The 27,928-nt window shown below is 50.9% G+C and overlaps 3 protein-coding genes across 3 annotated transcripts in view; 1 reads left to right on the forward strand and 2 right to left on the reverse strand.

The window, feature by feature from the left end:
• Window positions 1-3,828: 3,828 nt before the first annotated feature.
• On the reverse strand, window positions 3,829-7,190 carry Med29 (mediator complex subunit 29). The gene is made up of 4 exons (XM_027941231.3): window positions 6,975-7,190; window positions 6,377-6,435; window positions 6,093-6,177; window positions 3,829-4,156 (listed from the first exon to the last, which is right to left on the reverse strand). The coding sequence occupies exons 1-4, from the start codon at window positions 7,188-7,190 to the stop codon at window positions 3,914-3,916; spliced, it is 603 nt and encodes a 200-aa protein (XP_027797032.1). The 3' UTR covers window positions 3,829-3,913.
• Window positions 7,191-7,396: 206 nt separating this feature from the next.
• Window positions 7,397-12,187, forward strand: Paf1 (PAF1 homolog, Paf1/RNA polymerase II complex component). Its single transcript, XM_071605081.1, has 15 exons — window positions 7,397-7,533; window positions 7,624-7,788; window positions 8,268-8,297; window positions 8,393-8,485; window positions 8,732-8,853; window positions 8,944-9,010; window positions 9,111-9,212; window positions 9,298-9,403; window positions 9,482-9,550; window positions 9,633-9,736; window positions 9,819-9,935; window positions 10,035-10,163; window positions 11,255-11,360; window positions 11,468-11,558; window positions 11,637-12,187. Exons 1-15 carry the CDS (start codon window positions 7,397-7,399, stop codon window positions 12,035-12,037), a joined length of 1,839 nt encoding a protein of 612 aa, XP_071461182.1. The 3' UTR covers window positions 12,038-12,187.
• Window positions 12,188-13,198: 1,011 nt separating this feature from the next.
• The window catches only part of Samd4b (sterile alpha motif domain containing 4B), a 40,511-nt gene continuing 25,781 nt past the window's right edge, over window positions 13,199-27,928 (reverse strand). The window contains exons 4-13 of the mRNA XM_027941226.2: window positions 21,963-22,202; window positions 21,355-21,464; window positions 21,112-21,198; window positions 20,019-20,358; window positions 18,860-18,945; window positions 18,289-18,407; window positions 17,140-17,338; window positions 16,844-16,967; window positions 14,727-14,810; window positions 13,199-14,520 (exon numbers count right to left, since the gene is read on the reverse strand). Coding sequence (XP_027797027.2) covers window positions 14,492-14,520; window positions 14,727-14,810; window positions 16,844-16,967; window positions 17,140-17,338; window positions 18,289-18,407; window positions 18,860-18,945; window positions 20,019-20,358; window positions 21,112-21,198; window positions 21,355-21,464; window positions 21,963-22,202 — 1,418 coding nt within the window. The 3' untranslated portion in view covers window positions 13,199-14,491. The remainder of the gene's footprint in view (window positions 14,521-14,726; window positions 14,811-16,843; window positions 16,968-17,139; window positions 17,339-18,288; window positions 18,408-18,859; window positions 18,946-20,018; window positions 20,359-21,111; window positions 21,199-21,354; window positions 21,465-21,962; window positions 22,203-27,928) is intronic.

The raw sequence follows: 27,928 nt of genomic DNA on the forward strand, positions 1-27,928 counted from the left end.
CTTGAGTGTGCCGGTTTCCTGTGTGAAGGGCCGTGTGCATATGATCCCCAAGGACAGGACTCTGTGAATAAACATGTGAAACCATCTATCTGTGTAATAGATTGACTAACCACCAGCGCTGGAGCCAACTGGATGTGGGGAGGCCGTGAATTGCCATTGCTCTGCAGCTGTCTTTGAGTTGGATTTATGGGACTGCACTGTCCACACCGCTGCCATCTGTACATAGCTCTGAGCCACTGTGGGATCTGGAGTGACTAAGGTGCCTGGGCTGGCCAGGGACTGACTGTACCTGCTGGTGTGGCTGGGGGTCTGCAGATATCCTTGAAGCTAGGTGATTTCATGACCTTGAAGTCCCTCTAGGTGACTGCAGCTGTGGCTCAGTGTGTATACTTCTTAGGTGTATGAGTGGTGTTCACGCATCTGTCCTTAGCCGTGGGTGTGCCTGAGGCTGCATGTGCATGACGACACATTAGGCTAGTGTCTGGATGAAGTTCCTCTGTGGCCCAGTCACAAGGCAGTGAAATTGGTGAACTTTGGTGCCTGACGTCGACAGCGCGCATGATGGGGAGAGTGGTTGGTGCCCTGCTCCATGTGGCTGTTGGTGTGTCTGCCTCTGTGGGCAGCGCAGACATGCACACACCCGCACCTGAGAAGCTGTGTCTGAGCCAGTCTTATCTGTCCCCAGCTGGTGAGGTGCTGCTGCCACTGGGCTGAGGGCAGAGCTGACTCAGCCCTGATGGGCAAAGTCTGTGATGGGGTGAGAGATAGCGGGCAAAGTGGTGGTTAGAGGGTTGTTTGTGTATTCACATGGTTGAGTTACTCATTTAGAGTTTGTTTGTGGGACTGCCAATGGGATGGGGTCCCTGGGGCATCAGGTAGTGGGGCGGTGGGTTCTGCTAGTCTCTGCTGGACGGTGAGGGGGTGAGGGTGGTGTGAGCCTGTGCGGTGCCCATAGTCTGTGCTGCCTCATGTGTGTTGTGTGGTGGCTGTGCATGCATGTCATACACACCCCCCTGAGCACCAGGTCCTACACCCTCCCTCTGTGCCTAACAACCTAGCAGAGTCAAGTCCTCACTGGATAATCTGCTTGGGCTTCCTGTCCTATCCCTGCTCCTTCATCAAGACCCCAAGCCTCCTCATTGGTGGGTCAACTCACCAGCACATTCCTGCCTCAGGGCCTTTGCATTGCACTTCTCTCCCTGGAATCCTCTTGCAGTGGATTCCCTCTCCTTCAAGTTGACTCTAGCACGTCAGTGAGGCCTGCCTTTACCTCTATTAAGGATTTTTTTTTTGTTTGTTTTGAGACAGGAATGGGGTTTATTACATAACCCAGGCTGGTTTTGAACTCCTGGGCCCAAGCGATCTTCCTGCCTTAACCTCCAGGGTAGCTGGAATTTCAGGCATGTACCATTGTACCTGGTGCTTGGTTTGTTTTTGTCTTTTTTGGTTTTGAAAATCAAACCCAGGGTCCTACATATATTAAGCGCATCTCTACCACTGAGCCACACCACCAGCCCTCCAATTTAAATAACCTTATCATTACTTGAACATAATAAACATGTTACATCTAATTATAAACCCAAATGATGTTCACAGGATGACTACCCAATGAGGGTTTTCAATAAATTGACAATTCTCAATATGCCAGTCTTTTTTTCTTTTCTTTTGCAGTGCTGGGTATTGAACCCAGGGGCTCATTACCTCTGAGCCACATCCCCAGCCCTTTTTATTTCTTTATTTTTTTGAGACAGGGTCTCACTAAATTGCCCAGGCTGGCTTTGAACTTGTGATCCTTCTGCCTCAGCCTCCTGAGTAACGTGTTGATCTACCATGTCATTTTTTATGCTGTCTCTCAAGGATCAGCATAGGGTTCTTGGGTCGCACTGCAGAGCTTGGCCCACACAAGATGCTCAGCCTGTGTTGCACTGTCTGCGCTGCATCACCCACTGCCTGTGGTGTCTCCTAGGTGTGGTTTTTGCACTCTGGCCTTGTCTCCTGGGTGCTGGGATGTTATTCCCTCACCTGTGATGTCACGTTGACACCACCCAGTGGAGCCAGCTGTACCTGTCTTGCACATATGCTCATGAACTGACACATCTCTGCCAGTATGTGCCGGTGTGCCCCTGGGCTGGGAGCTGGTAGGCTCTGCTGGGGACAGGGTTAGCATATTTTCAATTTTATGAAAGATAACTAAATCCTGCTAGGCAGAAAGAAGACTATTATTAGAGATTAAGTACAGGTAAGGAGACGTGTGTGGGTGCCCAGGGGACAGGGACTAATGGTGTTTGTTTTGTTGCTGTAGTGGGGATCCGTTGCAGAGGTGCCTCACCACTCAGCTACACAGCCCTTTTTATTTCATTTCTGAGACAGGGTCTGACCAAGTAGCCCAGGCTGGCCTTGAACTTGGAATTCTCCTGCCTCACCATCCAGTCACTGGTATTACAGGTGCGTGCCCCTGCACCCAGCTAGATGGTCAAGTATGTGTCAAATTGGCTGGGCCGCAGTTCCAATTGATTGAATCAGACAGGGGCTGAGCTAAGGTTTCCCTGAAGATGGCCACCTGCGGTCAGCTCTTCAGCTTGCCTTCCTGACTGAGCACCAGTGCTTCAAGGAAGCTCAGGGAAGGAATTTTCTGGGATGTACACACACAGCTGGGCCGCATTCCAGTTTCCCAGTATGGGACAGTGAATCACAGAGGTCTCCATGGTCTCGGGGTTTCCTTACAAACATGGGGTCCAGGAGAGGAGGCTGTTGGGTGGTGACATGGGAACCAGGGCACTGAAGGTGTTGGGTGGGGCAGTTCCCCAACCAGGCTGAGTCACCGGGCCTTTCACACCCCAACAGCTGGGTCTAGGGTGGTAGCTCTGCCGGGCACTTGCCCAGGCCTGACGGCCATGGCTGAGCTTCCCCCGAAGCTGTTCGGCTGTTGGGGACAGGGGAAGCCTGGTGGGGCACTCCCTCCCTCCCTCAAGCCCCCTCCCCAGGGCCTGCTTCCCGGAGCTGGGTTCTTCCCCAGGACTGATGATTCACACCACTGGGGCCTTTTCACTTCTCCTTTGGGCTAAAAATACAGGGACCCAGGCATCCAGCTGGGCCAGGCTGCCCCACAGATTGCACAATGGCCCACATTGGTGTTCCGCTGACGCAGGGCCTGGGGACAGGCGGGGGCCTGGGTTGCTCCCCAATCAGGCATGTTGAGGTTAGGGCCTCAGCTCCTCCACTTCTTCTTTCCTGGGCTCAAGACCTTGCAGGCTGGGCTAATGTGGGAGATGCTGAGGGTCTCTGGGCTTGGCTGTGGTCCCTAGAAATGATGCCCTTCCCTTAGCACCAAGAAACCCAAGGTTTCTGGCTCTCTTCATAAACAAGAGTCCCAGTTAGGAGGTGGGGGCAGCCAAAGAGGACTGACTGTTAGAGACAGGGATACAGAAAACCACAGGGGCAGAGACTGAAATGGGGCAGAGAAAGAGAGAGAGAGAGAGAGAGAGAGAGAGAGAGAGAGAGAGAGAGAGAAACAACACAGGAGACAGGAACAGCTGGAGAAAGAAACAGACACAAATCACCCCCAACTGACCAAACTCCAGGGAAGACTGAGAGGGAAGGGCCCAGCCAGGAGACCACACCCAGGCCACACCTACACCAGGCAGGGGTAGGGCCCTTGGAACAAAGGTCATCAAGAAGGCTCAGTTCAAAGTCCATACTAGTCCTGGGAGGGTAGGAGGAGAGCAGTAGAGGCGGGGTTGGGTCCTGTTGTTCTCCCTGCTGGCCTCTGCTGCCCCCTGCTGGCTCCAATCCGCAATGCTCAGGAAAGAAGGAGAAATGAGACACAACTCGTGCTTTTTGGCTTAGGCCAATCTTCATTCTTTGTCTGCCCCCCTTATCCCCCAATGCCAGCCCCGCTCCCTGCCATGCCATCTCAGAGGGTGCCCCCGGGGCCAGTAGGTGGTGCAGGCGTCTTGCCTGTGACCTTGTTGGCACAGTCCAGCAGGGCCGTATGAATGTCCTTGGCACAGGCAATCTGGGCTTTGATGACGGCCAGGTACTGCGGGTAGGGCAGGCTGTCAGGCTGCACGGCATCTGGCTTGGTGGCTGTGGGCACCAGGGTCGGAGAGTGCTTGGCACTGTCACAGCTCTGTGAAAGGCACTCATGCGCCAGGCGCTGTGGACAGGCAGGCAGGGGTGCAGCATCAGCCTCACTCTAGGTACACAGGGTCCCCCACCCCCTGGGGGCCAGCCTGGGGCAGCCTGCTAGATCTTTGGAGTCCTAAGGTCTTGGGAGTCAGAGCTGGGCCCTGCCAATCACTGGATGGGTGACCTGAAGCAAGCGACTGCTCTTCTCTGAGACTCAGTTTCCTCCTCTGGAAAATGGGTTTAAGGACTACCTCTTTTGACCTCATAGATAAGAACAGTAAGAACAGGTGTGTTGAGGCCCAGATCCTAGTGCATCATTTCTTTCCTTTTATGGAGGATTGAACCCAGGGGCACATCTACTGGGCTGCATCCCCAGCCTGTTTTTTATATTTTATTAGAGAAAGGGTCTCACTGAGTTGCTTAGGTCCTTGCTAAGTAGCTGAGGCTGGCTTTGAACTTCAGCCTCCAGAGCTGCTGGGATTACAAGTGTGCATCAGCTGCTGGGATTACAAGTGTGCATCAGCACCCGGGCCCTAGTACATCGTTTGAAGTACTAACTGATGATTGTCGGTTATTATGACTGTTACTGTCTTAACCCCAAGCTTAGCATCGGCAGTGGCTTCTCTGATGGCACCTGCCACGGATTTTCTCCTACTTGTTTGGTCACTCCTACCAGGTACTTCTCACTCTACTCAAGACTGGAGCAGCAGTCTCCAGACTCCTTCTCCTTCCACTCCCCATGATCCCTCGGCTGTCACCCCCACACACTGGGCTCCCACCTCTTCAATGACGGTGCCCACACCTCTGTCCTTAGCTTCCCTTGTATTCCTAGGCCCCTTCCCTCATATTCTCCCATCAAACTGTTGTTTCTCATGGGTCCCCATCTCAGATGATTCTACCATTCCTACCAGAGCCCTGGGCCCCATCCTGGAAAGTCCTCCCTTAACAGCCCATCTGTCCTGTGGCCTGACAAAACTTAGAAGCTCCCAAGTTCTTCCTCAAGAAGTGAGGAACCAGGGAACTGGGAATATGGGAACCAGGGCACTGAAGGTGTTGGGTTGGGCAGTTCATCAGCCCCACTCTGGTTGCATCCTTGGGCCTCACTAAACTGCAAGTTCTTTACTCAGCTTTTCTTACAAAGTCTTCTTTTGGCAGCCAGAGGCATATTATATTACTAAAAAGCAAACTGTTCCATGTTCTCCCTTACCTGAAATCCTCCATGGCTCCCCAGTGCCCTCAGCGTTATATTCAAAATTCCACTCCTACTACACCTGAGCCAGACTGAATCTCCTAATAATCTCCTGAAATTTAAAGCATAAGTTGTTCCTGGCTGGAACACAGTGTTACCCCAACCTCTTCTCAATTCTGCCTTGCCTTTAACACCTGGTCCAGAATGATAATACTATAGGAAACACTTGCCATATACCTAGTATGATGGGTACGTACTTTCCATGCATGATCTTGCTGAGTTTTCTTTGAAACCCTATTTTCCAAGGGAGGAACCCAAGGCTCACAGGAAGTTGATTAGAGGCCTGCCTCTCACCTCCTGCACTCTCTGTTCTTTGTTCTGATCTCTCTCCAATGTGCTCTCCTCAGCAGCCTTCCCTGAACCACTCTCTCTCTACCCTCAACCCATGCTTCCACATCCCCTCAGCTGCCTTCCATCCTAGCCCTGACACCACTGCCTGTGCTCCATTTCACAGCCCCAACCACCGTGGCCTGGACTTCTCCCATCACAAACTTGACCACTGTTGAGTTGTCCCTGTTTGGGGTTACACTTGTCACTGCACTAAACTGCAAGTTCTGTGAGAGTAAGGATCAGGGCAACAATGTGTCTCCAGCATCAGATGAAGCCCAGGTCTGTCCCAGAGGAGGTACCCAGTGAATGAGCCGACTGATGGTTCATGAAAATCCCAGGGACTGAGGTAAGAATGTGGGCACCCAGTGCCCAGAAGACCCCTTACCAGACACAGCTCCAGCTGGTCACAGAGTGCGTAGAACTCCTCCAGGCACTTGTCAAAGCGCTGTATGGGTCCATCGCTGCTCTTTCTAGCATCCGGGAGAAAAGAGGGGAATGGATTTCCAATCTCTGAGGCACCAGGGTCTACACAACTAAGTGTTCATCAGGAAACCAGGGACAGGCCCAGGGGATCTGAAGCAGAGCTTGAAATTAGGAGGGTGGTGGGGGGAGGAATTTCTAAGGCTGGGGTGGAGAGAGGGTATCCTGGGGAAAGAGGGCTGCACTTACTGTCCATTGTCAATGTTAGTGTTCTGAATCAAGTTCTGCGCTGCAACCTTCATCAAGGTCTAGTTTAAAAAGAAAGAAAAAGATGCGGGAGATAGAGAAACAGAGAGGATAATTTTGTTAGATCTACGCTCTTCCTTGAGATAACACCCAGCCTTAGTCCTCCTCTTCATTTGGCATCTCCCTCCTGACACTCCAGAATAATGCTGATTTCCATTCCTATATCAGACACTGGTATTTTCCCGGAAGCCTGCCCTCGCCTGGGGTTTCACCAACAATCTCCATTATCCACCAATCACGGGCAGAAGCTACGAATAGACACTCCTTTCCACAGGCTTTAACGACCAGAGGCGGGCTTTCCCCTTACACCCCTTCCCACTCAAGTTCTGGCCAATCCCAGCCTCAACATCTACATTGATCCCGCCCCACAATGTCACTCCACAGAGCTTCGCTTTGGCATCACAAAAAAAAAAAAAAAAAAAATGAACGTCTTTCTCCTCTTCCCTACTACGATCTCTCCACAACTAAACCACCCCTCACACGCCCTCTTGGAATCAGACTGCCAAATCCTGCATTCTCCTCACAGCTCCCGATCAATCACCTGTAGACTCTCCTTCAGCTGCGGGATGAGCATCTTATAGCGCTGCACAGGATCGAAGTCCTGTTGTTGTTGCTGCAGGAGACCGCTTTGGGCAGGTCCCACCAGTTGTGCTGGCGGTTGCGGCTGCTGCTGGGAACCCGGACCACCAGTCGAACCCGGAGCCGATACACCACCAGCTGAGGAAGCCACTGAAGCCTGCTGCTGGGGCGCAGCCATCTTCCTTGCTTAGAGCGCCGGAAGTGCGTCACAAGTGCTGCTCCCGTGTTTCAGTGTCTCCATCGGTAGGCCCCGTTTACTAGTTAGCTCCGCCTTCAGACAGTTTAACCAATGAAAGGAGAGGAGATGCCCCCACCTTCCATCAGTCTCAAATCCGACGTCCAGACTAGGATTTCTTTTCGCCAATCACAAGACGTTTTCCCTCCATGGCTCCACCCTTTACCCAGAAGCTCTCCAATCCGTGCGTGTTTCTCATCCGGACTCTATTTCCCGGAAGGCTTTGCGGCCTGAGGCGACCTGTCGGGTCCTTAGCGTCTTGGCGGCAGTTGGTGGAGCCGGAGCTGTGAGTCCGCCTGTGGAGCTGCCTGAGCGTTCTCCTGAGTCTTGCTCAAAGCTCTTCCCTCCAGCCTCTCACCCTAACCCTCCCCCTCAGAGAACGGCGTCATCCTGAGTCCTGCCTCAGGTCAGGCATCCACGGAGGTCGGCACGCCCCTCCGCGTCTGCCCGCGGCGCAGCAAGGACCCCGTTCGGGCCGCCGTCGCCTCGTCGCTATGGCGCCCACCATCCAGACCCAGGCCCAGCGGGAGGATGGCCACAGGTAGGCGCCACGCTACCTGGCTCTACCCCTCTCCTCTACGTCTCCCAGGGCTTCAGCAAGGCGGGGGTCGGGAGAGGGTATCTGCCCACGTCGTCATTGCCCCCCCAGGGCTGCCCGCGAGGTCACGGAGTGCTTACCTTTGACCGAGGGGGCGGGCTCCTCCTGGGACTCGGGTGTTACCCCTTCCTCTCCTGCCCCCGAATTAAGGAATTACTCCCCTGGAGGCGCTCCGGCAGATTGAGCGCTTAGATCACTCCAGTCAAGCGTTTGGAAACCATTCTTCCCAAAACGATTGAGTACGTGGTTTTTTATTAAAACACTGGATTGAAAGCTTTTGGGGACACTCCGCGAAACGGAATCGAATGCTTGCCCCCACCCCAAAATGGGTGCACCTTTTAGAAGCTTGGAGAAACCCCTTTCACTCCTCTATCAACCCTTGTTCACTCCTTCGTTCTATCAGTCTCTCTTTTCTCCACCAGGCCCAATTCCCACCGGACTCTGCCTGAGAGGTGAGCCCCACTGTGATTTCCTCGGAGAAGTGGGCGTGGGAGCTGGGAGTAAAGTGGGGCAGCATGGGCCAGATTTTGAGTTCTTGTTTTCCTAGATCTGGAGTGGTCTGCCGAGTCAAGTATTGCAATAGTCTCCCTGACATCCCCTTCGACCCCAAGTTCATCACATACCCTTTTGACCAGAACAGGTGAGATTAAGATCAGGGATGGGGAAACTACTCAGAAATGAGGAGCCTAAGGTTGCTTAGGCTCTTTACTTCTTTCTCTGGGTCTACTCGGTACCTACCCAGCCACAGTAGCAGGTGCTCAGTAAATACTCATGGATGGAGCAAGTAGCATCTGAGATTCTCCCCAGAGCTTAGCTTCTGGGAAGCAGGGAGGAGAGGAATAAAGCTGGAATCAGAAATCCACAGTGGACATGTTTCCTTACCCAGGTTTGTCCAGTATAAAGCGACCTCCTTAGAGAAACAGCACAAACATGACCTCCTGACTGAGCCAGATCTGGGAGTCACCATTGACCTCATCAACCCCGACACCTACCGCATTGATCCAAATGGTTCGTGGGAAGACAGGGTTGGTCTACTCTAGACCATAAGAGGCCAGGCCTGGGCCTCCTTCATGGTGGTCCTGCCTCTTCCCTCTCTAGTTCTCCTGGATCCAGCTGATGAGAAGCTTTTAGAAGAGGAGATTCAGGCTCCCACCAGCTCTAAGAGGTGAGCAGGTGCCAACTAGGTACTGGGTCTGGCTGGGATAGGCTCTGCAAACAGAGGAAGTCCTGCATGGGGTTCTAAAGTACCTCATCTTCTACCCCAGATCCCAGCAACATGCAAAAGTAGTGCCATGGATGCGGAAGACAGAATACATTTCCACTGAGTTCAACCGTTATGGCATCTCTAATGAGAAACCTGAGGTCAAGTAAGTTGAGATGGGAAGGATGGGGGAATGTGGAGATTTCTCGCCAAGTCCAGTGGTCCCTAAAGTTTATTGTCTTCACTCCTAGGATTGGGGTTTCTGTGAAGCAGCAGTTCACTGAGGAAGAAATATATAAAGATAGGGATAGCCAGATCACGGCCATCGAGAAGACTTTTGAGGATGCCCAGAAATCAGTAATTGAAGGACTAGGGTGGGGAGAAGCAGAAGTGTGACTTGAGCACTTCCCCTCACTCTGTTTTTGCTCCCACTAGATCTCCCAGCATTACAGCAAGCCTCGAGTGACACCAGTGGAGGTCATGCCTGTATTCCCAGACTTTAAGGTCAGGCCTAGGGCAAGAGGTCGAGGGATGGTCTCCCATGTCTGTCTGTACCAGACTAACCCAGTGTTCTCCATTCCCCCAGATGTGGATCAACCCATGTGCTCAGGTAATCTTTGACTCAGATCCAGCTCCCAAGGACACAAGTGGTGCAGCTGCATTGGAGATGATGTCTCAGGCCATGATCAGGTCAGTGGTTCTGCTGTTTACCTTCACCTGCTCCTCCTTGTCTCTCTGCCTCACTCTTTAACATCCCTCTTCTCCCAACTAGGGGCATGATGGATGAGGAAGGGAACCAGTTTGTGGCCTATTTCCTGCCTGTGGAAGAGACACTGAAGAAACGAAAACGGGACCAGGAGGAGGAGATGGACTATGCACCAGATGATGTGTGCGTGGGTTGGGGACAGGTTTTAGGAATTGAGAAGTATGTCTCCTTTTCTCCTTGTCAGGGATGAAAATGGGGCTGACTCTGTTCTGTCATTCTCAGGTATGACTACAAGATTGCTCGGGAGTACAACTGGAATGTGAAGAACAAGGCTAGCAAGGGCTACGAGGAAAACTACTTCTTCATCTTTCGAGAGGGTGATGGAGTTTATTACAATGAGTTGGAGACCAGGTACTCAGCACACTCCCAATTAGCCTGGTTCTGTGCTTTTCAAGACACTGAGGCATACAAGAACCATCCTGGAGGTCATTTGTGCCTTTGGATTTATGCATTGTAAACAAAAGCAGCAGGAACCTGCTCACCTACATGGGCTGGACCTGGCTCTAATACAAGAAGTCAGAAAGAAAATGTTCAGGTAATGCAGGAAACCTTTAGAGCTTTTGTGGATGGTGGACAGCCAACTTTCCTGATACACTGTTATTAATATAAAACTTCATGTGAAAGTACATAGCCATGGTATAAGGAATATATAACATTGGCATATGTATTTTAAGTGTAACACTTGATAACCATTTTTAAAAGGTGACCCCCAAACTCTTCACTAAGGGCTTAAGAGTTAACTGCTGTGTCAGGGCCCTAGGTTGGGAAAGCATGACCTGAATTTTTGTTTAAAGGAGGGATCAGAAATTCTGATCCAAAAGCCAGGCAGGAAATGTGAAAGACTGAACAGAGAGCGCTGGTGGGCTTAGGGTGACCTGGAACTCTTGGCAGCTTCTTTTTTTTTTTTTTAATTTTTTATTGTTGGTTGTTCAAAACATTATCTTGGCAGCTTCTAAGGGACATCTGTCATCTTTTGTCACTCTGTTGGGGTAAGAAAGGTCTAGTAGGGCCCTAAATGCCTGTTTTTCTTTTTTTGGTACTTGTAAATGGACAGAAGGCCTTAATTTTATTTGTTTTTATGTGGTGTTGAGGATCAAACCCAGTGCCTCACATATGCTAGGCAAGCGCTCTGCCACTGCGCTACAACCCCATTACAAAATGCCTGTTTTTCAAAAGCCAGAAATCCATCTTCTTCTGGTTTTAATTCTGGGGTGCACTCTTAACACAGAGCCATGTCCCACCCTGCTTCTCCTGGTTTATAAGTATTGGTAAGTAATACACACACACACACACACGAATATACCACATGTACACATATCACAAGTAGTTTATCCTTCCCCTGGTGTGCTCTGGGCCAAGCACTGACTGGGAACTAAGTCAGACCCGACCCCTCAGGGGCCTTAAAACACATCTTCTATACTTGTGCAATTTGCCCACTGCAGGGTCCGCCTTAGTAAGCGCCGGGCCAAGGCTGGAGTTCAGTCAGGCACCAATGCCCTGCTTGTGGTCAAACACCGGGACATGAATGAGAAGGAATTAGAAGCCCAGGTAATAAACACCACTGGACCACAGCACCCTTACGGAGGGCAGTGGTGGGTGAGAAGGATAGAAGAAGCCTGACAGAACACCCTTCTTCCCAATCCTGCCGCTTCTAGGAGGCACGGAAGGCCCAGCTGGAAAACCACGAACCAGAGGAGGAAGAGGAGGAGGAGATGGAGGCAGAAGAGAAAGAAGCTGGGGGCTCAGGTAAAGAGGAACAGGCCAGACCCTGGGAACCTCAAGAGGGCAGGAAATTGGGTCTCACCTCTTTCTGTTCCCTCACAGATGAGGAGAACGAGAAGGGCAGCAGCAGTGAGAAGGAGGGCAGCGAGGACGAGCGCTCAGGCAGTGAGAGTGAACGAGAGGAAGGTGACAGGGAGGAGGCAAGTGACAAGAGTGGAAGTGGTGAGGACGAGAGCAGTGAGGATGAAGCTCGGGCTGCTCGGGACAAAGAGGAGATCTTTGGTAGTGATGCGGATTCGGAGGATGATGCGGACTCTGATGATGAGGACAGAGGACGGGCCCGAGGTGGCAGTGACAATGATTCGGACAGTGGCAGTGATGGGGGTGGCCAGCGGAGCCGGAGCGCCAGCCCCTTCCCCAGTGGCAGTGAACACTCAGCCCAGGAAGATGGCAGTGAAGCTGCAGCTTCTGATTCCAGTGAGGCTGACAGCGATAGTGACTGAGCCCCAGACCGTTCAGAGGGGAAGCACAGACACATGCTCAGAGCAAGGCACTTTTCTAGTGGTCTATTTGTGAGCCCTTCACTTTATTTGTCACCGCCCCTCCCCCCACTCCAACCTTTGCTGTTAATAAAGTCAGCTTCTCTTGATGTATCTTCCCAGCGCCTCTGGTCTCATTTCAAACCCCCCCCCCCCCACACACACCCATGCTCAAAGACCTCAGATTGAGGCACAGAAACAAGACCACTTGGTTTCCCATGAAATGGAACATAACAAAGGTCAGAATCTTTTTGTGTTTTTTTTTTTTTCGAAAATAAGCCCAGACCATTAAACAAGTGAACTCCAACAAATAAGTCTTCTCCAACAGCGAGAAAAACTATACAGTTACTCAAAGCTGATTCTGCCAGTGGGGCTGGGGACAGAAGTAGGTAGGAAGGGTGAAATCATGGAAGGAGGCCTGGGGGCCAGGGGGTGGAGGGGAGCAGAAGGTCAGGGTCCTGCCCATCAGAGTGGGGCCGCCTGCGTCCTACACACTCTGCTGTCAGGTGGGGAGGGGGCAGCTCTCGCCTCCCTTTGTGTGTGGGAGGGTGTCCCTCACCACCTCCCAGTGCCAGGCAGGGTCAGCTCACCCTGACGGGGAGTGAACAAGACAGAACCAGCCAGGAAGAGGTGAGGGTCCCATGAGAGGGACACCCTACTGATTCCAAAACGAGGTGGCCCATCCATCCCACTTCCTGTGGCTAGTGGGAAGGGGGCTGGAGAAGCCCTGGGAGCTTGAGGGGAATGAGCAAAGGCACAGAAACATGGAGGGGCCGGGGTGGGGACTTGCATAGGTTGATGAGTGTGCAAGAGGTACATAAATAAACCTGACACCCCACCCAGCCCGGCACTGGGAGAGGAGGTGGGAACCTGGAAGCAGGTCCCCAGGGCCACTCTACCCCCTGGCTTCTTCCCCCTCCCTGGGCTCAGAGCGGAGGGAGGTGCACAGACCAGGAGGGTAGAGGCAAGAAGGTCTGGGGAGTGGGCTGATAGTGCACAGGGAGGGTGGTGGTTTTCAACTTTTTTTTCTTTTTTTGGTTTTTTGTTTTTTTCCCAACATTTTGTATCTTTAATAACATACACAATGGTTACCAGCCATATTCATAACAAAAGTTATTCATAAAATGTATCTAAAAATAACATTTTTTTTCCTTTTCGGTGTGAAAAGCTTGAGAACGTCCCAGTGAGAGGGGTAAGTTTAGGGGGAAGAGGAGGTTGGAATAGGGGGACCCTGGCTTCCCCACAGTATGAACCCCCAAATCCCCTCCCTCCACCTGAGCCCCAGCACAAGCCCTCATCAGGAACAGGGACCAGAGGGTCTATGTGACTCCGGGGCTGGGATGCACCTCTGGATTATGATATAGTGTTCCACTTACATGAGGTCATGACATAATGGGGAATGGGAAAGGCTGAAAGAAAAGTGGGGTCCGGCGGGGAAAATAACAAAAACCAAACAATCCCCTTTCCCGTGTTCCTAACCCCCAAGTCTTTACCAACCAGACCTGGGAGTAAAGAAGGGTGTGTACTGTTGGGGAAAGGGGACGTTAAGGCAACAGACTTCCTGACCTCACCGCTGCCCTGGCTGCCCACCGTCAACCTCTGCATCAGAGAAGCCAGGGCTGGGGGAAAAAGGGAAGGGTGAGGGGGGCTGGAGGAGTGGGCTCTGCCCTCTCCACTCAAAGTTCAGGCTCCCCCACCACTATCTTGGCTCAAAGAGAGGCCTGGGGATTCTAAAAATGACAGGGAATGATCAGAGAGAAAAACCGTTAAGAACTATATAAATATGTATCTTAAATAGGCCTAAGAAATTAATTGTAGAGAACCTCTGATAAACAGGGCAAGAGGAGGTGAGAGGAATGTGGTTCCTGTCCTTCGGGAATGATGGGAATGGGGAAGGGCAGACAGTGGAGAGGGGAGGAAGAGCACTTCCTCTCCTCACTCCTTTTCTCCCCAGCTCCTCTCCAGTAACATCAAGGGGAGGGGTTGTCAACCCTGCTCATTGGTCCCTCAATATCAAAGGTTTCTGAGCAGGCTCCACAAGGTAGCGGTCAGTTTGTCTGGGAGTCTGCTCCCTTGGGGAGGGACAGGTGATCAGCAGTCTGGAAGAGGCAGGGTTGGGGCAGGCCCAGGTGGGGGATGTGGGAGGGAAGATGGGGCAGGCACTCTGACCAGTCCCTGCCCCTTTGATCCTGGCAGCCCCCTCTGACCCCTGGCCTCAGCAGAGATCCCTCAACGGGCCTGGGAGTGAGCAAGGCATGTGCCAATGTTAAACAAAAGTTAAAAGGGTGAGAGAGTAGAAAAATATTAGAATGTATAGCTGAGCCAGCCCACCCTCTTGCTGCCGCAGAGAAGCCCGTTGGGGGTTGGCCCCCGCCCGCCGCCCGGGGAGCCTATGGGTGCGCTGGGCTGTGGGTCCCGTCAGATGGTGGAGGTTTTGTCTGTCCCATCTGTGACAAGAAAGGAGGAAGGGAGGAAGATCAGGAGCTGGCAGGAGGCCCAAGGAAAGGCACTCAAGTAGCCTGTGATCCCAGGCAGGCCCTCCCTGGAGTCTGGCCTCCCCTTGGGACCCTTAGGATGACTCTGAGTTGCTCAGTTTCAGAGATGGAGACGCTGGGTAGGTGGGAGCTGGGTCAGGGAAAGAGGAAATGCTCACCACCCAAGGCGTGTTCTGTCATGCTCAGACACAGAGACTCCAGGGTGGGATTGATCTCCAGGTCAGGCCCAGGGACCGGGCAGTCTGGGAGGGAGAGAGGAGAATGGAGGTGGTGAGAACTGACTGGGTGGATACGAGAGCCAGGGCGACAAGAGACAGAAACAAGCTCCCAAAGCATGCATTCATATGGATGAAGGACATGACTGGGAGGAGGGAGGAAAGGGTGACAGGCCTAGGGTGGTCACAGAGTAGGCAGGAGACACAACAGTAAGGACAAAGACTTGGCAATGCAAAAAGCTGGACTTGCAGACAGAGGAAGTGACTGAAACTGAGGGAGCTTTCCTGGAGGCCCCACACAGGCTGTGACTAGTTTGGACATAGATGACACCATGCCTTGGTCAGTCTGGGCACCTGCCTTAGACACTGGGCAGACCCATGCTCCCTGACTGGTGACTTGTTCTCTGTATCTGGTGCAAAGGCTAAATTAAAACTCTTCCCTGTTCCCACTCGGACTTGCTCCTTTGGATAGGTGGGTGGGGCAAAAGACTTGCTCCTTTGGATAGGAGCAGGTGGGAAAAAATAGGACAGCAGCCATGGAGCTTGTCCTCAAACTGCTTCCCCAAAAGGTCCTCATATTATAGCATGTGGGCAGTAGCCAGGTCCCCGGGCAGACCTGACCCCACGCTACACTACTTAAAATCTTTTCTCAGCTCTTTGCTGCCACTGGGAGGAAGGCTGAGCTTCTGACCTGAATTCAGAGAGCTGGCTCCCATCTCCAGCCTCACTTTTCATCCCCAGCCATCTAAACCCTGAGCTCAGGTCCTAGCAGACTTGTCACATAGGCTGATACTGATGAATAAAAAGATGGGAATAATATTAGAGCTCTAATATTATTTCTAATAGAGTAGAGCCTAATATGCAGGTGGGAGAATTAAATTTCACAGTGCAGGAAAGCTTTCTGACAGAGCCTTGCACACAGCATACTAGGAAAAGTTCTTATTTTTTGCTCCTATAGTTTATCCAACCACTCACTTAACATCATTTATAGATGGCTTCCATGTGCCAAGCCCTGTGCTAGAGTGAAACTATGGGGGTTCCCTGGCTCCACAGGTGGCAGTTTGTAGCATCTCATAAATTAATAATCCCCCTGTCATCCCAGCAGCTTGGGAGGCTGAGAAGGAGGATTGCAAGTTCAAAGCCAGCCTCAGCAAAAGTGAGGGACTAAGCAACTCAGTGAGACCCTGTCTCTAAATAAAATACAAAATAGGGCTGAGGATGTGGCTCAGTAGCCCCTGCCTGACTTCAATCCCTGGTACCTGCACCCCCTGCCCAAAAAGAATCCTGATTAGTTGGATGTGGTGGTGAATGCTTGTGATTAAAAAAAAAAAAATTCCTATTGATGCCACAGTTAGGTCACCTATAAATCTAAGATCTCTTCAGGGCATCATCTGTCTGCAGATGACCCACCAGTGCTCAGCAGTGGGCCAGCCAAAGTGGAAGAGCCAACTCCACCATGTTCAGCAAGGAAGGGACTGTGACTGTGTATTCCTGATCTTTCTCTTGCCCACTTGACCCTCCTCCTGACCTTGCATCTCCAGGTTGGCCTCTGAGCACAGGTAAAAGCCCTTCTACTCCAAATTCCCTTTATAGGTAGAACCTCATCTAAGAGGTGGGGCCTACTGGCTCTTTTGTGGTCACTGGCCTCTGAAAGAATGCAAGGGGCTGATTGGCTGATACAGGACTTCTTTCCACAGCAACCTCACACTTTAACCTCTCATCCCTCAACCTCTTCCAAAATGAGTGTTTAATGATCCTATGAAGAGACAATAACCGTAAGATCATTGCACAAGACATGGAGGTAGAGTGTTGGTAAGTGGTAAGAAAAAAAGGTAGAGGTAGAGAAAGAGAGAAAGCAGGACTTCAGAGATAAAACTGAAACAGAGGGGGAAAAAAAAAAACCTCTCTCACAACAGTGGAGGAGATGGGTACCGAGAAATGGGAAGTATGGAGAGAAATGCTCTCGCAGTCGGGAAGGAATAAGGAATGTAAGATCCAGAGAAGAGAAAGGCCAGGCGAGGTGGTTGGCAAGGTATAGTCCCAAAGGTGGGGTACCTCACCTGGAGGGAACATGAGAATGGCCTGGGGTGACGAGTGGACTGGGAGCGAGTGGGTTCGCTGCACGGAGCTGCGGCTCTGACTGGGCATGCTGTTGCTGCCTCCAGGATTGGCAAACCACAGGTTCTGTATAGGACATGGGAGGATAACAGAGAGGGTGAGTGAGGAAAAGGCCCAGGAATGAGCTGACAAAAAAGGACCCTCCCCTTTAGTGGGGCCCAGGTGCAGAGTCAGAATATCCCAGACACCACCACTCCAACCCCAGTAGTACCAGGGCTTCCACTTCCTGCAGGCTCACCTGTCGGCCCTGGCCCCCGAGGCTGGGGCTGGTGAGGGCATGTCGAGGGGAGACACCCCCAATGCCCGAGGGGCTCAGGAGACCCATCCTGCCAGGTGGGAGGGCCCGGGGAGGCATTGGGAACTGCCGCTGGGTCCGTCGGGCCACCCCCATCCCCACAGAGCCAGCTATGGGGAGTGAGTTGGAGCCGAATGCCCAGCTGTGAGAGAAAAGGCAAGCTGTTAGCTTAGGTGGATGGGGCCCATTGGTCCACCCCTCCTTCAACTTCCTCCACAGCCCCAATGGGTCGGATACAACATGACTTGCTCTGAGCAAGGATTCCCTGACAACATCTCTGCATCACACATTTCTATCTCCTCCTGACACAAGGGTACTCCAAGAATAGAGACTGGGAGTATGAAAAAGTTTCCTCACTGTTCACTCAGAACAATTATCTAACCTTCGTTTCAAGAGAGAGATTTCTGCTATTTGGTACAAGAATGGACTTCCGGGCTAGAGCTATAGCTCAGTGGTGAAGTGCTTGCCTGTCACATGTGGGGCATTGGGTTTGATCCTCAGCACCACGGACTTTAGAGCCCACTGCACACAGGTGAAGAGGAAAATGTAGAGGGAAGGGGCCTGCTCTCTAGACACATACTATTTTTTGCCAGTTCAGTATCTTAATTTTTTTGGTGATGCTACAAATTGAATTCAGGGACCTCTGCATGCAAGGCAAGTGCTCTACCATTGAGCTATGCCCCTAGCCTTTGTATCCTATTCTGGTAACAACACCCTTGTATTCTTTCCTTTTCTTTCTTTCTTTCTTTTTTTTTTGGTACTAGAAATTAAACCCAGGGGTGCTGTAGCACTGAACTACATCCCCACCTCTCCACCCCCAACTTTTTAAAAATGTTGAGACAATGCCTAAGTTATTTAGGGACTTTCTGCTTTGCTGAGACTGGCCTTTACTTGCAATCCTCCTGCCTCAGCCTCTCAAGTCACTGGGATTACAGGAATGTGCTACAGCACCTGGCTCATTCTGATTTTCTTCTAAGAAAGTCCTTCACTGGGTGATTTGAATAAATACAACCAGGATCCCAGCCCAGACACATTTACCCCTCTAGGCACCTATCTGCCAATCACAAGGGCCTAGGGAGAGCACCCGCCTACCCCTTCTGCTGCCGGTAGTTCTGCATGTCCAGCGCGGCTTTGCGCGGGAATGTCCGGAGGAGCTTCAGCACTTGCTGTTTCCAGGACAACAGTCGCTTCTTCTGTGTCTCTGTGAAAGCCTAAAATTGGGGGAGGGAGGGTTGCTTCTTTGATACCTGTCCTCCATCCACTGCTTAGGTGTTCATGCTTGCCTGCTCTGTGCCAGGAGATGCTAGACAGAGGTGGCTGTGCTCACGGAGCTCACAGCTTAGCTGAGGGAAACACATGCAGTGATAACTGTGTAGTCACCCCTCCCAGTGAGGGCGTAGAGCAGGAGGCACCAGAAACCCAACTCCGCAGGAGCAGTAGGTTGAGGGTGTCTTTGGGTCCCCATACAAATGTCAAAACAGAACTGAGGGGTTAGCAGTAGGGAAGGGACTGCTTCTGATAAGACTCTTAAGAAAGAAGCCTCTGCAGCCAACACTGGTAAGCTGAGGGCGTGGGGAAGGGGTGGATGCTAGAATGTTGGAATGCTGTCCTCTGAGAGAGGAAGCAGCTTTTCTCTTCCTGGGAGCCCTATAGAGGGCATTACCTCATGAGTCAGGCACTTTTCGATGAGCTGGAGGTAACTGGTGATGTTCTCCTCGTCTGGTCGGGACACCAGCAGCTGGGTGCACACTGCAGGACACAGGAAAGAACAGGAAGTTAGCTTTCAGCCTCCCCAGTCCCAGCCAGCTGGTGCAGGAAGAGGAACAGGAGACGTGGGCTGGATAAGTCTCCACTCAGATTATGAGTTATTGTGAAAAATATATAATTAAGCACCTATCACAGTGCCTGGCACAAGACAGATAGGAAGTCAATAATACCTCATTTTAAATCTTCTATGTGTCTTCTTGGCAATGCTGGGGATTGAACTCAGGGCCTCACACATGCTAAACAAATACTCTACCACTATGTTACATCCCCAGCCCTTTCTATACTTTGAGACAAGGTCTTGCTAAGTTGCTAAGACTGGCCTTGAACTTTTGATCCTCCTGCCTTAGCCTCTGAAATAGCTGGGATTATAGGTGTGTGCCACAACACCCATTTTTAATTTTTACACAGCAATAATCTTGTTAATATGAGCATTTTTAGCCTGAGAAACTGAAGGCCCCAAAAGATTGAGTCACTTGTCCCAAGACCACAGAGCTCTAAATAAAGATCTGGATCCAAGTAGGAGGTCTGTTATGCCATGCTATCTCAGGAAAGGTTAAATCTACCATGAGATTCATTGTCCTCATCCCCTGGATGTTTGTTCACCCTTTACTGCAGGCAGTCTCCTCTGACATGCTGTCCCACTATCAGCCCAAGCTTGCCCAAGAGCAGGGACCTTGCCACCCTTGACTGTGGAAAGCTGATACTTTCCACAGTTTTATACCCCCCAGAGGGCTTTAAAAAGCTCTGCTCCCAGCGCTTTTCTTGAATTTGACTCCTAATGCTTGATTGAGTTCACCTGGCTTTCTGCCTCAGGAGTTTTGGCTTGTTGTTGTTTTTGGTATCAGGGACTTAACCTAGAGGTGCCTAATCACTGAGCCACCTCTCCAGCCCATTATTTTGAGACAGGGTCTTGCTAAGTTGCTTAGGGCCTCACTAAATTGCTGAGGTTGGCTTTGAACTTGCAACCCTCCTACCTCAGCCTCCCAAGCCACTGGGCATGTGCCACAATGCCTGGCTTGCCTCAGGATTTCGAGCTAGGCCTTAGCTGGCCTTACCTTTGCCCATCACCCGTGTAAACTGGCTGGGGATGTCTCCGTCAGCAACGGGAGCCGGCGCTGGCTCGCTGCCATCAGTGGGAGCTGGAGCTGGTGGAGGGGGATACTTCTCTGCAGCCGGAGGGTCCTTGGCCTCAGTGCCCTTGTCCGTGCCAGGGTGGGCTAGGGGAGGCTCAGCACCTGGCAGCAGCGGCTCCCCCCGGCCCCCATCCTTGGCAGTAGGGGTGGTAGTGGTAGCAGCCACAGTAGCCTGAAGGACACTGTAGGCCTTGATGGGGGTGATGATGATCTGCTGCAGCTCCTGTAGAGCATTCCGCAGATTCCCACCTTCTAGCACATCCTGCATGGGAAGGACACAGTTGGGGTCACATATAGACCTCACGGTGAGACAAAAAGAATGTTTACACAAGTGGGGCCAGATGGCTTGGAAAAGAAAGGGTGGCACTCTGGATTCGTAGAGAGGGCAGGTAAGGGCGAGGGCAGGTAAGGGCACTGCCAACACACATGCAGACAGGTACATACTTGTATGCACGTGTTCCCTCTTCCCCTTGGCGTGGAGGCCCACAGAACTCGGGAGAAGGGAGTCTAAAGCTGGGGTCTCAGGGATCCAGCCAGGAGGAACCAGAGATTCAGACCAAGACACAGGGTGGCGGGGACAGAGGGCAAGGAGCAGGGAAAGGGAGAAAAGGAAGGCAAACAGGCTGATGCAGGAGAGTGAGTGGGTAAGAATCAAATGGAAAGAGAACACACACAGACACTCTCCTTCACCAGACAGACAGATCAGTCAGAAACGGAAAAACAAAAGGAAAAAGAAGGGGCGGCATTAGAAGAGACCTTCTGGAATCACAAACCAGGGCCAACAGGGAGGGAAGCCTCTTATCAACTAGCAAGGGAGCCCTTTGATGCCAACTTGCATATGGACCCTAGAATCTGGCTCCGAAAGGTTGACGCCACTGGAGGTGAGATCTAAGGAGAGGGGAGGCCCAGAGGAGAGATGGCTGGGCAGCTGGCAGCAAGGCGGACCCAAAGCCTTTGGTCTCCTGGTCCCATTAGGTAGCCACTGGACTTGGAGATTGGGATATCAGGTTCTCACCTTCTCTAGGGACTTGAGGACACTCTGCCTCTCACGCAGCTTCTGGATACTCAGGGCTATCTTGTGGCGGGCACCTTTGGTGACATTCTACAATAAGGACAGAGAGAGACAAGAAGCTGGAAATGGGAGAGTGAAGTAATTGGCAGTGTCCCAAAAGGACCAAAGAGACAGGAGGCTTGGGTTGTAGGGGTAGTGCCAAATGGTACTGCCCCTGATACCTCCATGAAGTTCCCTCGGCTTCACCTGTGACTCCAGGTGCTGCTCAGTCAGTGTCATCATCTCCTCGTAGCTCATCTGTGAGAAGAGGGCTGCATATTTGTGCAAACGAAGGCTCTTGAGCCACGAGGGCACATCTGTAGGAAAGGAGGGAGAGAGATAGGTCAGGAATTTGGTGACCAGACAGGGGGAGGCTTTAGGGAGGGACCGGGCAGAAACTATAGGCAGTCTTAAGAGCTCCAGAAAACTAGGAGGGGGTGGGATCATAAGCTACTTCTTCATCTACTCAGCAGGGACCTTTCAGGTGCCTCCCCTGGGTAGGACACCTGACCCTTTAAGATGTCAGGATGACCTCAATGACTTCTCTAAACATCTTCCTGGAACCTCTATCAGTTGCCTGTCCTGGTAGCCTTGTCAGATAAAACTGTCGAGGGTAGGGGCTCCTTCCCCATCACACCAGGGCCTACGAGGGGGGGGGGGGTCTCAGCTCTGTCTTGAACCCAAAGTATAGGGACTATCTACTTCTCACAGACCTGTCCCCTCTTCAGGGAAGGCAGGTGACAGGCAGAAGTTTTCTGTCCTCTAAGCTCAGTGGAAGCCCTAGAGCGGGGCCTGGTTCGCCCTCCTTGTTGTACCTTTCATACCACTGCCGTCCTCCTGGAAAGTGTTCCGGCTGGAGCCCTGCTCCTCCGTCTGCTCACTGCCAGAGGAGGCCACGCTGCTCTGGGGCGAGAGGGGTGCGTGGTCGGGCGTGGTGAAAGCAGCCCGAGCACCGAGCTCCTCTGGACTTGGCCACTCACCAGGGGCCTGAGGGCTCGTAGGGATGAGTGACATGGAGCGCTTCAGTGGGCTAGGGTGGATTTGGCAGGGGAGACCTGGCCAGAGAGGGAGAAGCAAGAGGTCAGGCTTGGGTATCTGACTACAAGAGACCATGCCTTCAATGCTGTGATGGCACTCAGAGCCACAATCCTCCAAGGGGAAGGGACTGTGGGGTCCAAGAGATACCCACCTACCAGATACTGAGCATTCCTTCACCCAAAGCCCAACTCCCTGGCAAATGGTCAGCCACTTCTCTTGACTATCCCCATTCCCTGCTAGGCTAATCCAGCCGCAGCATATGTGGCTGGAAATTACTGCCACAGCCTCCTCACTGTTTTTTTTTCCTTTTTTTGGTACTGGGGATTGAACCCAGGGGCATTTCACCACTGAGCTACATCCCCAGCCCTATTTATTTATTTATTTTAAAAATATTTTTATTTATTTTTTTAGTTTTCGGCGGACACAACATCTTTGTTTGTATGTGGTGTTGAGGATCGAACCCGGGCCGCACGCATGCCAGGCGAGCGCGCTACCGCTTGAGCCACATCCCCAGCCCCCTTTTTATTTTTTTGAGACAAGGTTTTATTAAGTTGCTTAGGGCCTTGTGAAATTGCTGAGGGCTGGCCTCAGAAACTTGCAGTCCTTCTGCCTCAGCCACCTGAGTTGCTGGGATTACAGGCGTGTGCCACCCTACCTGTCTTGTCTTCATTCTTGCCTCTTACAGTCCCCCTTTTCCCTCCAAGTAGCCACACTAATCCTTGAAAAAGTACAAATTCTGATCAAGATGGTTCCCTGCTTAACTTCATGTGGGTCCTTCATGGTGAAAACAAAATTCAAGCTCTTCCACATACCTAGAAGGTAAATAAGCCCCTGCTCACCTCTGACCTCTCATCTCCCACACTCAGCCCTTGGTTCAAGTCTTTGTAGCTTTCACCTCTCCTGGATCCCCATTTGCCCCTGGAAAACTCAAAGTCTGTTGTAAGGGATTCTTGTGTGTGTGTGTGTGCACGCACACACACATGCGTGTGGTGTTGGGAACACCAGGCCTCACACACACATGCTAGGCAAGCACTCTACAGAGCCACATCCTTAGCCCTGAACTTGCTCTTTCTTCTTGTGCTTTTAATCTTAGCTGTTGGCTCCCTCAAGTCTCATCTCAAGTGTCACCTCCTCTGGCCTACATTGAACATTCAATCTTAAATAACTGCCTCCCCAACCCTTAATCCCAATTACTGCCTTATCTTCTTGCAGCACCTATTACTACCTGAAATGATCTTATCTCATTATTTGTTTACTTGCTTATTACCGAATCCCTTGGCTGGAATAGAAGATTTGTGATAGCAGGGACTTGTCCTCTCTTAAACAGCATTCTATCCTTAGCAATTATAGTGAGGGCGTAGCCCAGAAGAGTTGCTTCATTAGTACTTAGAGATGGATAAAGTATGTGCTCTGAGTCATGTCACTGGGCCTCACATCTCTGTTTTTTCTCTGTATTAAGCCCAAACTGGCCACCCATGAGGTCTGGTGGCTGAAGGTAAACCCAGGGGCCTCTTCCATAGGACATTTCACACTCTCTTGTCCATCCTGTTTCTGAGGTAAACAGGGTGATCCAACATTTTTTTGTTTTGTTACTGGGCACTGAAGTCAGGGTGCTCTACTACTGAGCTATATCCAGAGCCTTTTTAATTTTGAGACAGGGTCTCAGTAAGTTCCCAGTCTAGCCTTGAACTTGTGATCCTCCTGCCTAAGCCTCCCAAGTTGCTGGGATTACAAGCCTGCATCATGGCACCCAGCTACCACTTGACTTTTTTGTACTGGGGATTGAACCCAGGGGTGCTTAACCACTGAGCCACATTCCCAGCACTTTTAAACTATTTTATTTAGAGAGAGGGTCTTACTAAATTGGGGCCTAAGGTGATGAGGCTGATTTGAATTTGCAATCCTCCTGCTTCTGCCTCCTGAGATGCTGGGATTACAGGTGTGTACCACCACACCAGTGATTTTTAACTATTCCCAAAACAGGAGGGGATCACCACAGGCTCTCCTACATAGCTATGTGCCTTTTCCCACTGCCCAGCCACTGCTGTCCCACCTTCTCCACCAGCTGCTTTTGTCTCCACACTTCATACAAGCAGCCTTTCTGTAGCTGCCTGGTGATGATGTTTGCGGCTCTCCTCACTAGCCAGCCCCAGGCAATGGACTGGGGGCTTGTGGATGACAGGGACCCGCCCAATCATTTCTGCAAGCCCAGGATTAGGCACAGGGCATGACACACAGAAGTGCTTCAACAGTTTCATAAAGGATAAAAGGATGTTAAGGGGACCAAGATGCCCTTGACACAGGGAATTCTGAAGCCCCTCCCAAGTTAGCTGAGAGCAAAAGAAAAGTAAACAAAGCTAAAAAGCCTGGGTAGGTAAGGACATCAAGGCCCAGGAAGCTCATGCCCTTTGCTCCAGTTCCCACAGGGAGTTGAGAGGCAGAGACACGGAGCCTGGGCCTTGCTTTCAATGGAAAGGCTGGGGTTCTTGCCAGTGTTCCACTGACACCCAGTCCAGGAAGGAGGGCCAACCTGGTTGGTGCAGGACCCAAAGCACCTTCTGTCACTATCTGGGACAATACTGATGCTCACAGCCAGGAAGTCACCTGAGGGAGTGGGCAGTTCACGGGCTAACCCATAAGGCCAACTCAACCTGTCCCTGACAAAGACCTCTGGGATCTTCTACTTAGGGTTTCCTCCAAGTCTCCAGACTCCTTTGGCCTTAGTTTCTGCTCCACTTGGGACTTCTAAAGAAAAATGGCACACTTTGGGCCTGGGGGGTTGGAGAATCTCAATAGAGGCCTTTGTGGCTGTCTTGGTGTCTCTAGCCTCCTCCTTCCTCTCTTCTCAGCCAAGAAGGGGGCAGGCGAGGCTGAGAGGGCAGGAAATTATTCTGATTGGCATGACATGTAGTTCCTGAGGAACCCTGCTTGGCCCTGCATTGGGGTGGAGGCTGGCCACAGCATGAGAATTATAAAAACAGGAATGCTGGCCAGAGATCCGGGGCCTCATACTCTCCAAGAAACCCTGGTTTGTCCTTGGCAGCGCCCCAAACCCACCCTGCCTGCCCTCCCAAGCCAATCCTTGCTTCCTACTCAAAAATATTTTAATGGTTTCCTGTTTCCTGCAACTGCCTGAAATCCAAAAGCTTGGTCTTGTCCCCCTGCAAGACTGTGGCCCTAAGACCTAAGTTCAAATCTTGACTCTGCCACTTTTGAACTGTGTGCTCTTCGGCAGATCACTTCATTCACCCCTCTGCCTCCATTTCCACACAAAGTCCATAGCACAATGATAGGCACATGGTAAACATAAGTATCTACTACTGCTATTACTAATGTAAATTCATCACAGCCATACTTGCCATATGCTGTCCCCTCTGTCACTCCTGTGCCTCTGATTCATGCTGTGCCCTCTGTGTGGAATGCCCAATTTTTTTCTCTTTTGGTTCAAGCCCCTATTCCAACACTAGTCTTTAAAGTTGCTGGGGAGTTGGGGTTGGGGATGTAGCTCAGTGGCTGAGCATTTGCCTAATATGTGCAAGGTCCTAGGTTTGACCCTCAGTACTGCCAAAGGGAAAAACAGAACCAAAAACCTGCACAGATGTGGAGAGGTTACCCTACATGGGTGACCTATGAGGTCTGAGCATAGATCTCCAAGAGGGTCACTTCTAGGTGAAGGAAACATAAGACAGTAATTCAGAGTATAAGCTCTGGAGCCAGATTGCCTACATTTAATTTCTAGGTATACCATCTTGGGCAAGTGACTTCACTGACTCAGCCAAGTTTCTGAGTTTACAGATCTAGAGTTCTTAGAACAGCTCCAAGCAGTTGTGTATGTTTGTTTATACATATGTATATGTGTATGTGTGTGTGTGTGTATAAACTGTATATAAAACTGTATTTATTTTTTGCACTGGGGGGATTGAACCCAGAGGTGCTTTACTACCAGTCCTTTTTATTTTAAGACAAAAGTCTTGCAAAGTTGCTTAGAGCCTTGCTAAGTTGCTGAGGCTGGCTTGCAATTTACCATCTTTCTGCCTCAGCTTCACAAGTCTCTGGGATTACAGGTATACATTACTATGCCTGGCAGCGACCAACATTTTTAAACCAGAATTATCATTATTAATATATTCTCCCAACAGGGATCCAGGAACTATGGTGCTCTAAGACTGGAAAAGGAGGTCCAAGGCATCTCAGGTTGCCAGAATTCCCTGGAAATGCCCTCCTATCTTTCTCTTTTCCCAGGTTTTTACAAGTTCCTAGGCAGGCTGACCAAGACATCAACATTAACTGTGGGGAAAATAGCCTGGGCGGGGGGTAACTGATGTGCACATGGTACCAGAGAACTGGACACTCCTGGGATTACAGGATTCGTCCCCTCTCTACTGACACTTGTGACATTCCACAGCAGCTCTAACCAGTGCCTGCTGAAGGGGGCTGGCCACCCTGAGGTTGAGTCATGGTCCCTTGCCTCAACTAGGATCATGCCATGTCACCATGACTTAGAAAAGCCACCCTACCCTCTCTTACCCTGTTCATTTCGACCAACATTTCAAAAAGGCACTGCCACGCCACCTCCCCCTGCTCACCCAGCCTCCAGGGCGCTTATTAAGAGAGACTTTCAAGCCCACTTAGTTGGCAGGACAGCACAGTGGTCAGAGGCCGGCTCTGGCATCAGAATGGTTGGGTGTGAACCTTGGCCAGTTCCACCACTTGTTCTATGTGCGACCTTGAATATGTGACTTTGCTTTTTTGAGTTCCAGTGTCCTCATCTGTTGAATGGGACTAATGATATGACTGTCATGAGGATTAAATGAGATCATATCTGAAACAGTGTTTATTCAAAGAATGCCCAGGAAATAAAATTGACCAAATTATATTATGTGCATGTACCAGTATGTCACAATGAATTCCAGTACTGTGTATAATTATGCACACACACGCAAAAAAGAGTACCTAGCACAGTCAGTGCTCAAAAACATTACCTAGTATTACTAATGCCTTGCAGCAGGAATATGTCTCTTTTCGTGTGGTACTGGGGTGAACGAGGGGTGCTTTCCCCGTCACCACCTTTTTATTTTTTGCAGTCCTAGGGATTGAATCCAGAGGTACTATACCACTGAGTCCCATCTGCAGCCCTTTTTATTTTTTGAGACATGGTCTCATTAAGTTGTTGAGGCTGGCCTCAAATTTGTGATTTTGCCTCACAAATTTTACAGGCACATGCCATCATGCCTGGCTCCCATCTCCCACCTTTTAAACTTTGAGATAGGGTCTTTCTAAGTTGCTGAAATGGCCTTGAGATTGCAATCCTCCTACCTCGGTGTCCCAAATAGCTGAGATTATAGGCATGTGCCACCACAAGTGGGAGTTATATCTTACATTAACAAACAAACAAACACAAAAGATATCTAAGAAGAAAGACTGTAAGCAAGACTGTAAGCTAAAGGTAGCTCACTGCAGCCAGTGAGCTAGAAGGGACCTCAGATGATGGTGTCTACTCCTCTTCCAGGGGGTCACAAATTCAAGGTGGCGGAGGCCAGGTACCAGAAATGCTCAAAGATGGTTTGGGTCAGTCAGAGGTAGGCTGCTGCACATGTGCAGAGTTTAAAGCAGGTGGCTGATATTCAGTTTCCTCTCCTATTGTTGCTGCTGCTGAGAATACAGGCCTTGAGCTGCCAGATCTTTGGACTTCTCAAGAGAAGTTGGAAATTCGATTTTAAGGGGAAAAATCTAATATCACTAA

Source organism: Marmota flaviventris, chromosome 18 (assembly GCF_047511675.1).
Source record: "Marmota flaviventris isolate mMarFla1 chromosome 18, mMarFla1.hap1, whole genome shotgun sequence".
Classification (NCBI taxonomy): domain Eukaryota; kingdom Metazoa; phylum Chordata; class Mammalia; order Rodentia; family Sciuridae; genus Marmota; species Marmota flaviventris.

What these genes read in the sequence shown, in the direction of transcription:
- Paf1 (XM_071605081.1), top strand. Translation starts at nt 7,397, where the DNA reads ATGGCTCCACCCTTTACCCAGAAGCTCTCCAATCCGTGCGTGTTTCTC. An exon ending in CTGTATTCCCAGACTTTAAG is followed by an intron (nt 9,551 to 9,632) that starts GTCAGGCCTAGG and finishes CCATTCCCCCAG; the next exon opens with ATGTGGATCAACCCATGTGC. An exon ending in TACAATGAGTTGGAGACCAG is followed by an intron (nt 10,164 to 11,254) that starts GTACTCAGCACA and finishes TGCCCACTGCAG; the next exon opens with GGTCCGCCTTAGTAAGCGCC.
- Med29 (XM_027941231.3), bottom strand. Translation starts at nt 7,190, where the DNA reads ATGGCTGCGCCCCAGCAGCAGGCTTCAGTGGCTTCCTCAGCTGGTGGT. An exon ending in AGCTGAAGGAGAGTCTACAG is followed by an intron (nt 6,436 to 6,974) that starts GTGATTGATCGG and finishes TTTTTAAACTAG; the next exon opens with ACCTTGATGAAGGTTGCAGC. An exon ending in ACCAGCTGGAGCTGTGTCTG is followed by an intron (nt 4,157 to 6,092) that starts GTAAGGGGTCTT and finishes GCCTGTCCACAG; the next exon opens with CGCCTGGCGCATGAGTGCCT.